The following is a 17,062-nucleotide window of genomic DNA, read 5'->3' on the forward strand; positions in this document are numbered from 1 at the left end:
TGCAGCTAATTAAACCATGAAATGAAAGCTAAAATTTCAGAGAGTGCTTAGGCCTAATCACTGAAACGAGGGCTTAGGCTTAATCAACAAATTATTGCTATATTAACTGTGAGTCTCATTGACTCATGACTCATGACTCATTGACACATTGACTCATTGACTCATTTGACTCATAAAACATGCGTTCAAAGCTAAGATTGAAAAGTCCCAGGAGGATTCCCGACGTAGGCTCTGTATACGAAAAAAGACAGACGAAACGGTCAACCATCTGTTGAGTGAGTGCCCTAAGTTAGCACAACCCGAGTACAAACGCCGTCACGATAATGTAGCTATTAGGGTATTCATTGGGACATCTGCAAACAGCTTGGAATGGAATGTGGAGGCAAATGGTACGACCATAATTAGCAACCCAGAACCTGTAACAGAAAATGAGGATAGAAAGATCTTGTGGGATCTCCCCATTCAGACGGACGAGAGGCTATCACACAATAGGCCGGACATAATTTTCATAGACAAAGCAAAGAAATAATGTCACGTTATAGACGTAGCTTTTCCGGGAGACAGTAGAATGGAAGAGGAGAAGATTGATAAGCCTTCTGGTGCTTGAAGAAAGTCCTCATAGTCCTAGTTGTATCAGGAGCGCTAAGTAGCATTACAGACAGACTTGAGGGATATTTGGCTGATATCCATGTAGGGCTGAAACCAGTAACGATGCAGAAAACTGTTCTGCTTGGTTCCGCAAGAATTATACGAAGGGTCCTGGAAAGCTAAGGCAGCTTGTTGCTGCTTGCCCTGGATATACCAGTGCAATAACAAGATTACTGTGATTTTAAACAAATAATAATAGCAATAATAATAATAATCATCATCATCATCACCATCATCATCATCTTTATCATAATCATAATCTACTATTTATCTTGTAAGAAGGCCCATTTTTCGAAAAAAAATATATCGTTCACATAATTTGATAGCTAATGCTAGTTTGTACGGTGCCCTGTAAGGAACATGAAATCCAAAAACAATACTCATCTAGCACTGTCACTTAATTATCTGCCACTGCTAGGTTTTATCTAGGACTGTCACATAATTATCTAGCACGGCTAGTTATTAATCTTGCACTGTTACTTAATTATCTAGCACTGCCACTTTAATATTATTTATCACTGTCACTTAATTATCGGCAGGTGCAAAACACAAGTCATAAGCCACAGGTCATTGTTTTACCAATACAAAAAATATCCTAAACATTCCTAAAAGCTAACCTTTGGCCTAATTAGGCCTAAACAAAAGTTTTTAGGTCAACGGTTAGTTTTTACGAATGTTTAGGGTACTTTCTGTATTGGTAATTTACCAATACAGAAAGGATCCAGTGACCTGTGTTTTGTATAATAACTGGCAGTGCTAGATAATTGAGTAACAGTGCTAGAAAATAACTAGCAGCTCTAGATAATTAATTGACATTGCTAGATAAGTATAGTTTTTGGATTTCATGTCCCTTACGGGGCATCGTAAGTTTGTCATGGACAACAGATGTAAATTCACAAAACTGAAACTTAGTTTTCGCAATGGCGTTAACATATAGGTAATACTTCCCCATAATGTTGAGGTGGTTGAGGGCCAAATAGTATCGAGAAGAATAAAGTGTACGATACACAATATTTGGATTCGAAAGTTGTAGTTTTTTTCTGGTGTGGTTACTATACCAATTTTGAAATTCTACCCAGAAAGAGTTCGCTTGCTTGCATTCAATGAACAAGTGCCAGATGGTATGGATCTCAGAAGGACAAAAGGGACAAGTTGGAGAATCAACTATCTTCATTTTATGTGATAAGCTATTAGTAGGTAGAATGCGATGAATGATCCTATCATAAAACATTATTAATTTAGTTTATTTTGTAACGTTAAAAGGTAAAAGGTAGACCTTGCACATTTCATCCTTTTTGAAGCCGTATTCCAGGAGTTTCTTTTCTGCTGTTGGAGGAGGCAACTTCTCCAAAGACAGAGTTTATTATATATCGCTTTACATGTTGACGGTTCACTAATTGGATCAGGGGGTGCAACATTTGGGAGCTTTTTAGAATTTAAAAGCTTTTTTCCAGAATGAAGGAATAGAAGAAAGAATACTATAATATTGTGAGGAGATTTTACATTCTGTTAATTTTTTTGACACAGGGAATTAAAGGATAGAAACGAGTTCTTTTCTGTGTCAAATATATCTAAAATGTAGATAATGTTAGCTTGATGCCAGAGGGAAAAAATATTGATTTTTTGCCCACAATTAAAAAGCTGTTGCTCCACATGACTTGATTTAATACCTCAAGTTTATTTTGAGGACACGTCACAGCAATTGTCTGCCAATAGGAAATGACATTCTTATCAATGCTGGGGAAGTGTTTACTAAGGTTAAGAAGCTTATAGCCCTAGTTACACTGGAATAAGAAGTTTCCACCGACATTGGTAAGGAAAGAGGTTGGAACATATTTCCATGTTGCGTTATAATCCGAACATAGACGGCTTAAGGCCCAGTAGTACGGGCAACATTTTTCGTGCAACTTGTAGCGCAACAATGTTGCTTTGCAAGTTGAGATTGATTGTTGCGCGTACCACCACCATCTTGTGCAACAAATGTTCATGTTGCAAAAAGTAAAAGCGGTGGTATTATACGCGCAACAAACCATCTCAACTTGCAACGCATTATTGTTGCGCTTCAAGTTGCACGGAAAATGTTGCTTGTATTACTTGGCCTTTACCTAGTTTAAGTTTGAAGCTTTGTCAAAGATGACGAAGTCTCTCATTTCTAAACCGCCCCCTTTTCTAGATTTTATTAGAGTTGTCTTTTTAATTTTCGCAGGTTATGATTCCACACGAAATCGAAAACCATTTTATTCACTTCTTCGGCGAAGTAAGAAGGTGTTTCCATAGATTTGACCACATTTATTCTCCCGTAGACTGAGATGTCTCTTTGTAACCAAAAGTTTGAAAGTTTTCTGCAGTTTTGACAGTTTATTGAGGAAGTTTCTCTTGTTTGATAACTCGCCATCGTACGAGAAATACGTACCTAACGCATAAGCAGACTCTTCACTTATTTGAAAATTTAAAATCCCGTCTTTTCTATTTCTCATTGAGCCTGGCCACAGCATTTCGGATTTTGATACATTTATTTTCAGCCCAGAACATCTTTTAAAACGGGAGAGCAGCACAAGATTGAGCGTTGGCAAGGAAAGCTGAAGTGTCCTCTGCATATTGTTATAATTTAACTTCTTTGTTCTCGTCTATTGTGATGCCTTCTATTTCAATGGAATTTCTAATATTTTGAGCTAACACGTCTATGGCAATGACAAATAGCATACCAGAGAGGGGGCAGCCTTGGCGGACTCCTCGTTCAAGAAGGAAGTGCTTCGATGCGAAGCCAGTATTCAAAATACAACTGGTGATGTTTTTATAAAAAGTATTAACTCAGCGTCTTAATTAGCTGCGGACCGAAGTTGAAAGATTGTAGGCATATTTCTAGAAAGTCCCATTCCACTGAATTGGAGGCTTTACCAAAATCAAGAAAGACGGCAATTCCAGGCAAGTTTTTTTGTTTCGTAAACTCCATAATGATTAATCTTATATATGTTCTCCCCAATATATCTCCCTTTTACATAACCAGATTGGCTAGTAGAAATGATTTTTGGCAACACCTTCTCCACCCGGAGAGCTACGATTGTAGTTACAATTTTAAAATCTACATTCAAAAGTGAGACGGTCTCCAGTTTTTTTTAAAAACTCCAAGTTCTTTTTCTTTTTCTGGGATTAGAGACATTATCGCTTGTCTTTGGGAGATGGAAAGGGTACCATTCTCAAATGAATGGTTGGAACTTTTGATCATATAGTTACCTATCAAGCTCCAAAAGGAACAATGTGGTAAAGCCGTCTGAACCTGGGCTTTTATTAGAGGTCATTAATTTTAAAGCGCGATAGCATTCTTCATTCGTTGCTTCACCTTCGCGGGTTGCGGCTTCTTCTTGTGGGTTCGATTCACATTTTCTTTAACTTTTGTTTTCTTTTTATGTATCGTTGTTGTTTTGTGACAAGAAACCCTTTAAACCCCGGAGGGTTTGTAGCATTTGCATTGGTTCGGGGAATACGTTTCCAGTTTTTGTTCCTCGCAGAGGTTTTTTGGTTTTTCGTATCCGGCATTGTCACAGGTTATCGGGTAATCGGGTAGTTAGGTTGTTCACGCCTGCCGTTGGTGCGAGGTCGAAAGAAAACAAAATAAACCTGATGGATTGCATTTGTCTTTGTAGTGAAGTTGAAATAAGGACTTGTTTGCTATCATTAGGAAATTAGGTAACCCCTCATGGTTCTGTTCATTTTCTGCAGCTGAAACAAGGTGGTCATATCTTTTTAAAATTCTTGGTAGACTTGTAGAGAAAAAAGAGCTAACTGATGATGAGATTAACAATATGACCTGGCAACAAAAATCAGACCTTATTCAAAAATACCCTGTCACCTGTGCTACGAACTTTGAACACACGGTACAGCTCTTTATAAAGTATGTGGTAAAGAGTAATCTTATGCCTATTGGAGAAATAGTACTGACTTGTTTTATAGGATTAAATTCCAGCAAAGGGGATCACCTGCACATGCAGGAGGCAGTGTGGCCCAGTGGTTAGGGCGCTTGCCTTGAGATCCGGAGATCCCGGGTTCAAGACCCGCCCTGACCACTCGCTGAATTTGTTCCTGGTAGTCTCTGGTTCAACTTCTCAGCTGCACTTGTAAATAGCCAACTGGTTTGCCTCCGGCCAGTTGGGATTCTTAACAGTTGTTGTTGTTGTGTTCTGTTGTTTCGTTGATTCATTGGCCCTGAAAAGCCCCTATGGAGAGCGATCAATTAAGTATGTATGTATTTTGGGTATCTAGTCGCATATGAGAGCCCCCAGTTTCTTTTTATATCACACTGATTAGTGCATAAAGGAAACTTCAGCCTGCTAATTTCAAACAATCGCGGGAACTTACATATATCCACGACTAACGACAGTGCCACTTTGATTCTTACGATTGTTATTATTATTATTTTTTTTGCAACATGCAAATGTCAACAAGAGCTATCTCGGAATAAAGTCCCAGCTGGGCCAATCCCTGGCCATGGTTTACTGTTCCATTGGTCACGGTTTCTGGATAAGGTCCTCTGTAAATTTGAATTTATTTCACACGGTAAAAGCGTCTTAAAATTCCGCACTTGAAGGCGTTTGCAGTCCTCAAATTACAGGCTTGTTATAGTCCACACTAAGGAATTTTAGATAAAACGAGTTTCAATCGAGTGTCACAAAACCAAAACGAAAGTAATTACTTTGGCCATTCAAAAAGGACGGAGACAATCCGGTTAACAAATCAAAACTCGAAGTAATTACACGTACCCGACACAAAGCGCGGAAAAATGTGCACGCGAGAGCCACGATTGGTTTGGGTCTCACTTCTGATTTATTGAAAAAGTGGCGCGAGAACTTTGAACCAATCACTTAGTCAAGTAATCATAACCCAAAGCAATTCGCTAATTACTTTCCACACTCAATTGAAAACCGCTCTAAGCGACGGCGAGGTCGACGAAAACGTCACCTCAGATTGTAACCTTGAATCATGAAAGTGCTACTACGACCGAAAAAAAGAATTATTTTTTCTTTGGATTTCGAAACTATGTTAACTAAACACAAAGTGCCCCAAGTTTTAAGTTCTGATTTTAAAAAAGACACCTGTTTGTTTTAACTGGAAGTTTCTAATTTATTGGTACGCCATTACTAGCTTTAAAATCTTGATAGAGCTGGTCGTGGAGAAAATGACGTCAAAGACTCACTAGTTTAAGAATGCAATGCATGTGTACACGGTTGAATTAATATGCAGCACTGAAGTTTTCCGGCTTTCAGACTTTTAAATCCGTGTTTTGCATATCTAATAAATTTGCGATTACACGGTGAAATTTTAAGCTAGAGAATAAATGACGTCATTTTCCATAGATCCAACCCTCTTGGGGCCAAATTTGAACGTGAGTAATGGCGGACCGTGAAATCCAAAACTTACACTCAAAATAAACAGTTTTTGGATAAAACTCAAAGCTCAAATTTTTGCCAGTTAGGTGTTAAGCGAACACGCTTTCAAAATCTGAAGGAAAAAAGGAAATATTTTTTGATCATAGTAGCACTTTAAGTTTTCGGAATTACTCCATTTCGTTCACGTCGTGCAATGTGGGCAAAGTATCCTTAAAATAAATTGGTACGAGCGGCTACAGAAAAAAAAAAGAGAATAAAATTTTCCTATTTGTACGCTGACGTTGTCGTCAAAACCTTAAATTTGATTTAGCAAAATTTCTGAAATTGCGCGCATTTTGTTTTCCTTTTGTCTCAGGTGGTTCATCGTTCATATCTCATTTGTCCAGTTTATCAGGGAAACCTTTTCTAAGAACAACACTGCGCCGATGCCACCGCCAGTACTGCTTCTAAGCGACGGTGGTCATTTCGAGAATCTCGCGTTATTGGCTTTGCTGAAGAAGCGTCTGAAGAAGATTGTTGTTGTCGACGGCGAACACAAAGAAGACCATATGCATTATGGTGACTCCCTTTTGAAAGCGTTGATGCTCGCTAGAACCTACTTGGACTGCTCTTTTCTGAGTAAGGATGGTGGGGATGTCATTTCGTTCCTGTTCGACGCGTTTCAAGAGCCAAAGAAGAGAAGACTGCCGCGCTTTTTCAAGTTTGTACATGTATTTTCTATTATCTGAATTTCGAATAGTTTGTTTTAAGGCTAGAACCAGCTTTACTACTTTCAAGAGACCTTCATATTAGAAGGGTTGTCACTACAACATTGTATCACGTTGCAACAATATTATGGTACCATATGAAACATCAATTATTCCTTAACAAAACGCGCCCGTAATTGTGACGTAATAGGTTACTATTAATATCGTACTATTATTATCGTACAATTTAAGGCAGCTCTGAATCAGCTCCCAGGTATTTTAAAAAACTTTGCCTTAGTGCCGTCTTAGATTGGTAATTACTATTCTACAATAAAAAAATGGGGATCAGGGAGTTCATTTTTGAGATACAGTGGAACGTCTCCTTTGGGACAACTCTATTCAGGGGATACCGAATTTGGTCTCGGAAAAATGTTCATACTAATCTTTCACTCCAACTCAACCTCTATTATAAGGGGACACCTCTGGTCTATTCAGAGTTTACCTGTCCTGGTCCCGAGGGTTCCCCTGTATAAGAGGTTCCTCTGTATAAGAAAGTAAAGACGAAATCTAGAAGGGGGGGGGGGGGGGGGGGAGGTTGGAGAGCTTTTTTGTTGCCATAGTGACCTACAGCGTCACAATAATGAACACATTTTATTAAGCAATAATTTGCGAACTCGTAGCAGAGATGAAATAATTTTTAAATAGAAACACACAGTTTTAAGTTTGCAATACATGTTTCGGATGACCAACATCCATCGTCAGTTGCGAATACAAATGAACCGCTAGTCGGTGTGATATAAAAGATAGCTAAATAGGAAGTATGAGTACTAAATAACAACGTGAATATTGGGCACTAGAATATACAATGAAAGAAAAAGCAATGGGTATTTAACAGGGAAAATGAAAATGAAAATGTTAAATTAACATGATGAACTTGTTTGTTTAATGAGGGGTTTTCCCAATTTATGCAATAATTGGTGCAACATTTCTGTTACGTGTTACAGGGTGGTAGTGATAACCCTTCTAATAAGAAGGTCTCTTACAAGCGTTTAAACTGGTCGGCAGCCGCAGTACTGAAGTCTTCGGCAATTCCGTTTTATAGAAATAGGAAAACCGATTTTAGTAGAAATAAACAAAACTGGCTGGTCACTTAAGATCTTGGCTGGTCAGTTGGGAGGTAGGGTTTTAAGACTCGTTCTGAGCACTCGTTGAATTTGGTCCTGGTAGCCCCTGGTTCAACTTCTCGGCTGCACTTGTTGTTGCACAAGTTGGGAATTTTAACAGTTGTTGTTGTTTCGTTTATTTCGTTTTGTTGGCCCTGAAAAGGTCTGAAAAGCGCCTATGGGGAGAGGTCATTAAGGAGGGTGCCAACTATTGTTATTGCTCATACATTCTGCCCATCTCGAGATACTCGGATTTACTATGGGTGGTAGTCATTAATACAGGGATATATTGCGCGCGGTTCAAAACGGAGAAAGCAGAACTTAGGAAGTGCTCTTGGTGGTAACCACGCATTTTTCAGAGGTAATCAACCTTAATTTGGAAAAGCACGCCATACATTGCTTTGTATCTTTTTGGATTCAATAACACTTGTTAAGATCTGCTTTTCTCGCATGAAATTATTCAGTAAACTACGCAAAAATACCTTTGAATTATTTAGTAGGCAACGTCCATATGTACTAAGTATCACTGAATAGTATCTTTCAATCAACACCTATAGACTAACACAACCGAACCCTCCTTTTCGACCATTCCTGACTAGTAAGCAACCACCTCTTGAAGCTTACAGGTTTCCAGAATACCAAAGGGTCTCACGCCAGTCAAATTACAATTGCTGCAACCCTTCGAAAGAGACCTCCTGTCCTCCATAGGTGATCGCTTACGGGAGCCATCTATTCTGCTACCACATGGGGCCAAATTGGTTCACGCTCGCTTGAGCACCAAAGACAAGTGACGAAGGAAACCACTCAGATTTCTGAAACTAGTCTTGCTGTTTATCTTGAAACAATTTATATCTGAACTCCCGGCTATGGCCATTCTAAAAGATGTTATTCGAGCCATACTTGCAGAAATGAGTCCTAAACTCGCAAAAATATTTTCTCACTGTCGCTTATCAGAAGGTCACATCTCTCAAAGATTTTCTAGTCGGAGCCAAAATCCTTTCCCAAGTCTAAAACAACAAAAACAAAATATACGGGGGAGAGGTGATCTTCGCACTTATCTGAGAAAATTAAGCAATTGTCTCTTATAGACAACCGAAAACTTTAGTGGTTACGGAAATAGCACCCAAGACCATCTGCGATGCTGGTGCAGTGCTCTAGCAACTGAGCTATGAAGACACTAAGTTGAGATCAGATCAATTTGCTGGGCTCATGTGTTCCCTTTAAAGGACTCGATAGAGTTAATTAATTGATATACAGATACCGTAATTACAATAAATCACGTTTTTTTTTTAAGGTTCAAAGTTCAGTACAAAGAAGGTCAATTTGGCGGCAGCGGTGACGGTGAAATTATGTTGATCACACCCAGATACCCAACTGACAGTGTTTCCTGCCCGCCAAATCATATTCCCTCGGTCCCTTTGTATCCGTTTAATGACGAGGCCGATGGACTGACGCCTGGGATGTGCCTGAAAGCAAGCGACGTCGATAATTTAACTTGGTGCTGCTGTCCGTGCTGCCATGGCCATCAGTGCTGGGGACTGTCTGCCTTCTGCTGTGGTACCTTCCCGCAACACTCCACCATGAATCAGTTCTTCACTTCCCGAATGTTTGCAGCTTATCACCGAGAGGGATACCGAGCATGCGTAGAAGCTGAAAAGGATGACTTCATGAAGAATTATGGCATTAAAGAGCAGCAAAGCGAAGATGCCATCAATATTGTGTGAAAAACTATAGATGGCCATATTTACCCTCGTCCTCAAAGCGAGACCAGTGTTTTCATCTTGCTATCATATGCTAATCCGTTTTCTCATTCCTATGCTGATAAAATGTATTTCCCTTAAGGACACTAGTCGAGCACAAAGTGCTCGCTTTTATAAAACGGTTTATCGGTAATCTCGAAAATAGGGTATCAATTAGTGTGTCGCTGTGTGTCTAAAAAACATAATTTGATAAGTGTGGAATCTATTTTATAACCCCAGGAGCTTATCAATGGGCCTCTATCTCCACTAATTCCTTGAGTAAACTCTTCCCCGAGTAAATTTATTTTTAAGAACAGGTTTTTTCGCGAAAATACTTTTTTTCTCCAGGAGGCCATGAGTAGGAGCCTTCCTATGCACTATATCCTTGAGTCAACCTTTGCGCGTATATTTCTATTTTGAGAACTAAACCTTCAGCAGGAGACTCACATTTAAATCACTTTACATCGATTTCATGTACATTGTTTTGCTATTTTTGTCTTCGTTAGACAATGACTTTATTCTGATTGGCCATTTTAAACAGTGCGTGCAGAGCCGACGACCTCGTGGCGTTCTAAAAGCAGAAAGACACCCGCAAAGGTTGAATCATAAGGGTGGTATGGGAGAGGCAAGCTCCTACTCACAGGCTCCTGATTTCTCTTGACACTGAGAAAGCTCTGTTTGATTGGCTTTTACAACAGTGGACGTGCTGAATCTCCCGAGGGAGGCGTTCTATAAATAAATCTACTCTGGATTCCAAAGGGCGTCTCCTTGGCCAAGTATGGAAGTAAGAGTCTCCCCTTGATGAGGAGGCTCGAATAGATCGTGCTAGCAGATTTTCTTGGCATAACTTGAGAAAGCTAGCATAATTTTTCCATTTCTTTTAACAGCGCTGCTAGCCTAATTCGCGTATTGTGATAATTATTAGTTCATTTTTGAGTTTTGAAAGGCACTTTGATTCCTAAAGCCCAATTTGAGGGATTTGCAGTTTACTGAGCCCGGAAATGGGACCTGGGACTAGGGTGCACGGGAACCGGAAGTCCCATGGCAAATCATGTTGGTCCCAATATCTCTCATGGGGAAGGCTACAAAATGACGTCAGGCTGTGCCATCCGATTCGAGCGAAAGCGTTTGTAAACAGCCCGCTCAGATAAAGGATATGTATAGCTAACAAGAATAAACGGTTTCTTATTTAAAAAAATGCATTTTTGCACTTATTTGCAATGAGCATAATTTTTTTTAAGAAGTAGCATAACTTGGAAAAAACGAGCATGATCTAGACAAACATTAGGGCTATTTATATGGGGGAAAATAAGACGCGTCTTAAATAGGACGTGAACAGTACCATTTACACGTTCGCATCCTACGTAAGACGCGAACATCTCGTATAAATAGTTCGCGTCTTACTTGGTTATTTATCATTATAAATCAAGCACGCCCTCGAAGAATAACTGTTAATTTACAGTTATCACCTTTGCACGTTTCATCCGCAAAGTTGCGAATTGAAAACCCTTTCAATTCAATGGAATTAAAACAAAAACAAAAACAAAAAACTTATACCGGCGCTTGTCACGCAGTTATCCAATTTTTCCTCGACTGTCAGTTCCCGGCAAAGGATGAGGAACTCTTTCTCCACCACCAAAGTCCATGTGTTTCTCTGTTGTGTTGGTTTTTTCGAGCCTGACTGGAAAGCCCTTTTGATAGCCTGGGTGACTCGTCAACAAAATGATGATGTTGTTGTTGTCTTCTAGCATGCATGTGACAGACATGCACACCTATAGTTCACGTTTCATTCGGGGTGCGAAACCATTTATACGAGGAAGTTCACGTCTTATTTAAGACGCGGACGAAATAAGAACAGTCACAACTTCTGTTCCAAGATAAGACGTGTCTTATGTAAGTAGCGTCTAAAATAAGACACGAACGCTTGTTTTGTACCATTTATACGAGCAGTTCGTGTCTTACTTAAGACGCGTCTTATTTTCTCCCGTATAAATGGCCCTATTGAGCACTGCTAAAAGCATAATGTGCTATTTTTACTAGCATAATCTATTCGAGCCTATTGATGAGTTCCTGATAACTGCTGTATTAAATCCGCTGCTTTTAATCTAAAAATTAGTAGATCGTGGATTCGACGCCGGCACGACCAACATTCATGGTCTTAAAACTGTGAACACTGGCAACCAAGTCAAGCGAAACGTAAAAATAGTTCCTTAAAATGTTGAAGCAAAGTTTGAATAAAACAGCAAATACAAAGGGAGGAAGGGATGTGCACAATTGAAGATTAAAATGGATGCAATTGGGGTTTTGAAAACTGTTTAGCCTAATAGTTTTTGAAAGTTTATCTCTGTAGTTTTTTACTTAAATTTAGTATGTTTCGCCCGATGTGAAGAAAAACGGGATCCGGGATCCTGCAAATGTGAGTCTTTGGAATCCGGAATCCAGAGCGTGGAATCCGGAATCCATTGTGTGGAATCCAGATTCTACGCATTTCGATGGAATCCAGGATCCATTTGGGTGGAACCCGCCTGTTTGGAATCCGGAATCTTTGATCCACAATTCGGGATCTGGAATCCCGTGGGCTGGGTTCTGAATTCCGAGGGCCACCTGGATTTCTTTACATAAGGCGATATGCTCGCGCGACAGACATTTTTTGTCACGAATCTTTGATCAGTGTGATGTTTAATAGTAGTTAACGTTCAGTTGCATAGTGGGTAGGGGCGAGCAATTGGTAAAACTACACCGTGACAGTGACTACTTTCATAAATGGCAACCACCTTTATATTGATTTATTTTGTATTTATGTTAATTAGACCTAATGCCCTCATTTTGAAACAATGTGCTCGTCGTAACGAGGCTAGAAACGCTTATTAGCATTAAAACAGAACAATGTTTTATTTGGCCGCCATTTTGAAAGTGGTCTATCGTCCCTTGAATTTAAACTGAGAAGAAGGAAAAAATAACTGTGTCTGTAATAACAGTAGCCTACGGATTTTGAGGTGTCTTGGTCATCTCATTAATACACTGAATGATGCAAAACGCATTTGTACATATAGAGAACGCCCTATATAAATACGACTACAATTACCATTTTTCTGAACAAAATCATTTTATCGGTCAGGCTAGTGGGAAATAAAGTTTCTTTGATGTGTCAACGAGAGGACCTCTTAGCATAAGCCCTAAGGTTTCTTGAGGTCTCGGCATCACTTACTCATAAAATTGACCGAGGCAGAAATTGATGCTTCAGTGGAAGAGTTGTTGATCTTAGACTTTTTGATAAACCAATTCTTCTCGGGCTTGCTGGATATAAAATAATTATAACCAACTCGGCGCTACGCGCCTCGTTGGTTATCTATCCCTCTACATATTCAGCAAGCCTGAGTAGAATAATTGTTATTTATTGCTAACAGTATCCTAATATTACCTATTGTTACTTATTATTGCACTTCTAGCTTTCTGATTGGCTCACTCAATCTTGGTTATCAGCTTATATACCGTAATGTCCTTATATGGAAACTGATTGCGTGCCAAGTCAATTGATCAAATTTGAGGTGGTGCAGAGGAAGTGACAACCTGATGAAACATTTTCAAACAACCACACCGTTAATGCCAAGTCTATTCCTGCAATCTTGACACACACTTTCCATCCCAAACGACTTGGAGTTATCACGAAATTATTACAATAACGGGAAACAATATTTTTAGACAACGTTCTCGTTGGCGTGGTCATCATCCTTGAGTAGGATCCCCAATTACAAACAACGAAAACGTTGCGTACCATACTGCTGACATGCAATGGAATACCTTCACCTCGGAATGAACATTACATTAATAAGCAACATTTGTAGTCCTGTACTATGTTAAACGCTCGGTTGAAACATACCAAATTGTAAGGATCCATACCGCGCGGTTAGCTTTGGGACGAGGATTAAATCGCAAGGTTGTTTTCACGTTATCTCATCGCCGCCATTTTGGTGGACGAAAACAAAACAACTCTTAGTAGCTACTGCTGTACGTCCACCAGTAATTGAACATTGCAGTATTTTTTTCTGTCTCTAGCATGTTTGAGAAACTACCACACCCTTGTCATATTAAAAAGGATAAATAGTCTCGAAGTGATCACCTTACCGTAAATTTATATTTTGTGAAGACGTTCTTGTTGCCGTCGTCGTCGTCGTTGCTTAAGCTCCCTAATACGAGAGGGCGGAGGCGGGACAGTGAGGAGTAACAATCTTTCACCGATCAGACACGTTTGTTAGCAGAGAGAAAAAGTGTAAGGCTAAAGTTATTTTGTGAACGGCTCTATCTAGATTGGCACGGCGGCCATGTTGGTGTCCTTAACTAATCCTCCGGGAATTGAGCTCTATTATCATGCAAACGTTTTCTTTCGTCTCGGTGGAAAAATAAAGTTACTGATCACGAGAGTGAAAACACACTATAACAGAGTTTGCGACGGCTTGCCGTTTAATTGTGCTGTAAGCCCCCTGCTTGAGTTGTAGCTTGCTGCAGAGAAAACTCAACGGATGTGTAAAATAAGGTAAAAAAAACTAACTACGGCTGTGAAGACATATATATTTCGTCAGGCACGGCCTGACTTCTTCAGGGAGTTAAATGACTTGCCGTTACAATTTTTTGAAATTCAAATATAAGCCATACGAAAACTAGGTATAAGATTACAGATAAATGTACATATATATAGATATATGTAAAGGGCTATAGATAAATATTATTTACAGTTCTCCTCTTTTGTTTATACTTTTGGGTTACAACCTTCGAAGATAATCGGAAAGTGGCATTTCCGAGACCCTAAAATTCAAAATTTTCTGGAGGAGCATGCCCCTCAGACCCCCCTTGTTTGGAGCGTCTTTGGCGCTTGAATCATTATTCGTGAGCGTACACCTTCAAAATCCCACATTACGCCCCCGTGTATGCCGTCAACGTCTTCAGCTGCTGTTTATCTTAGTCTGAGGGCTCATCACACTCATCTCTTCCACCGCTGGTTTGGAATTGATCTGTCTGGAAGTTTTCAGTATAGCGTTTGGAAACAAGGTTGGCGAAAAAAACAACTCGATAGAGTGTAAAATTGCTGTGTAAAATTTAATCGCAGAGTTGTCATTCTTAAACTAAATTCCCGTTGTTTATACTCATCGATTTCTTTTTGCAGCTGCCCATATTTCCTCCTTTACTTCTAGCTGCTCCTGTATAGACTGCCTTGATTCTTTCATGTCAATGATGTCTCCAAAGCTAAATGCATACGTATGGTCCATGGATATTGAGTCAACTTCAGAGGTAAACAGGAAGAATGTCTGGGTGGACTTATCCTCAGTGTGTTTTGCAAACACCATCTTAACATCTCCCAAAGAACACTTAGTTCCTACTTCACCTTTCCCAGCACTACCGTTGGAACATGTAAACTAAATGTAAATAAAATAAGACATTCATTAAGGAAAGAAAAATACACACTACATGCCTAAAAGTACAAATGTTATGTTTAAGCAGCAAAAGAAAAATGTCAAAAAGTGAGAAGCCCCTGCCACTGAAAAAAAAAATTGAAATCTCATGGGGCTTCAAAAAGAATTATGACTTAAGACTCTGGGGTAACGTAGCACCTCATATAAACCTCTTTTTTCGTTTGTTCTCCTTGACAATAGTCTTCCTTATTATCAGGGATGGGGCATTGTTTAGGATTCTTCTTTATTGTTCCCATGCCCAATGTTATTGTCACTTCAAGGAGGCACTACTTGACCCAGACTCTAGGGATGTTATACCACTAGGGACAAGGTCATAGCATGCATGTCATTTTTATACCTCAACTTCTCCCACAGGACATGTGGACCCTAACTCTTCAACTATTTCAATGTGTGACACGACCACTGTCTCTCCTGCACCTGTAATTGATGTACAGGCCTGTGGTGAAGAACTGCTTCTATCCTTTGGAGGTTTCCGTGGCAAAGGTGTAACTGAGGACCAGTTAAATATTGATGGTTCCACTCCTACATGCAGAACGTGAATTTTGCACCATTGATGCAATGTTAGAGGATTTTGATAAACCTTTGTAGCAGAATTCTGTCCAAAATCAAATACAGACAAAACATGACAGAAGAAAACAGATATGCAGTTCTTCACAAAACTAGCTTTTCTATTTTAGAGCTCAATTTAGTTTAAGGTACAATAATACCCTTTTTCATTTGTCCATACTTACAGGCATTCTAAAACCTGATTTCTATTTGGAAAGGAAAGTTCATTTAAGAAAATTGAAATAAAACGAAACCAAAACAAACAAAAATTTACAATTAGAAAATGTTTTTCGGTAGTAGACCCCTTCAGATTTGATAATCATAATTTCTGATTAAGCTTAAATCAGCTTCTTTCATTGTATACATAGAACACAAATAAAGGTGCAGACCCAGAAATAGCATAACAATGGACTGTTTTATTTCTTTTAAGTCAAACTATTCAAGATTATCATAATTATTACGCACTTCAACAGCTGGAATATAAATAGATCTAAATCAAAATGCAATTCAACAGTGATGTAGTCGTGATACAAGACTGTCATAAAATCAGCATTATTGTAAAATTACACAGACTTAACCATACCTTTACCCAATCTGCTCCTCACTCCCCCAGCACCTTTGATTATTTCGTGTTTTCTAAAATGTTTTTCACATATTACAGTGTTCTCGCTTACACGAAAACCGTCTTTTTCGTGTTGACGCTTGATCAAGTTGCACCAACGTTCTTTTGCAGGGTTCTTCGTAGGTAATTTTAAAAAGGGTAAACCAGACACATTTCATAACTGTTACACTAATAACTAATATTCATAACTGTTACACTCAGCTGCTGCACACTCCTTTCCACGGCTTCGGTGTTTCCTTTTCTTGCTCTCTTTACCTTTCTCTTGGTCCATTTTCTAAGATTTGTTCGACTCGTAGCGCAGTTTAAGCGAAAGCAAAAAGGACGGAAGCAAAAAGGGTATACAGGGTTAGCCTCGTCCTGGTGCAGAAATTGCACCGGCTAGACCAAAATCCAGCGGTTTCTTAGAATGAGCGGAGAATTCGAAACTGGACAATTGGTCGCATTAGTCGTCTTCTAGCTATAGTGTGAATAAGGCCGTTATGTCGTAGAAAGGGTATGCTCAAACAGCATTTCATGAGGTCATGGCGTTGGTACCAGTTCACAATCTCTTTGTAAGTATGCAACCAGTTGTGACGGTCAATAAACCTTTTTCCAAAATGGCCACCATTTAAATATTCTTTTCTTTTTTTCAAATTAGCCTTTGATGCCTCGTTTTTAAGCTTAAAATTTAACAGAATATTTTTCCTTGAACGAGGCATCAAGATGTAATTTGAATAAAAACAAAAGAATATCTAAATGGCTACCATTTTGGAAGAAAATTGTATGGTTTGGGGCTTTTAGTGTCTGTACAGCCACCGTGTGCGTTG

At 39.2% G+C, this 17,062-nt stretch overlaps 1 protein-coding gene across 2 annotated transcripts in view; it reads left to right on the top strand.

The window, feature by feature from the left end:
• The window catches only part of LOC137979559 (uncharacterized), a 47,173-nt gene extending 34,501 nt beyond the window's left edge, over positions 1-12,672 (top strand). The window contains exons 5-6 of one of the 2 annotated variants that reach the window (XM_068826837.1): positions 6,388-6,732; positions 9,176-12,671. In XM_068826837.1, the coding sequence (XP_068682938.1) occupies positions 6,388-6,732; positions 9,176-9,605 (775 nt within the window). In that variant the 3' untranslated portion in view covers positions 9,606-12,671. Of the gene's footprint in view, positions 1-6,387; positions 6,733-9,175 lie in introns of both variants that reach the window. The other variant, XM_068826836.1, reaches the window with a different exon arrangement.
• The last annotated feature ends 4,390 nt before the right edge of the window (positions 12,673-17,062 follow it).

Source organism: Montipora foliosa, chromosome 12 (assembly GCF_036669935.1).
Source record: "Montipora foliosa isolate CH-2021 chromosome 12, ASM3666993v2, whole genome shotgun sequence".
Lineage (NCBI taxonomy): Eukaryota > Metazoa > Cnidaria > Anthozoa > Scleractinia > Acroporidae > Montipora > Montipora foliosa.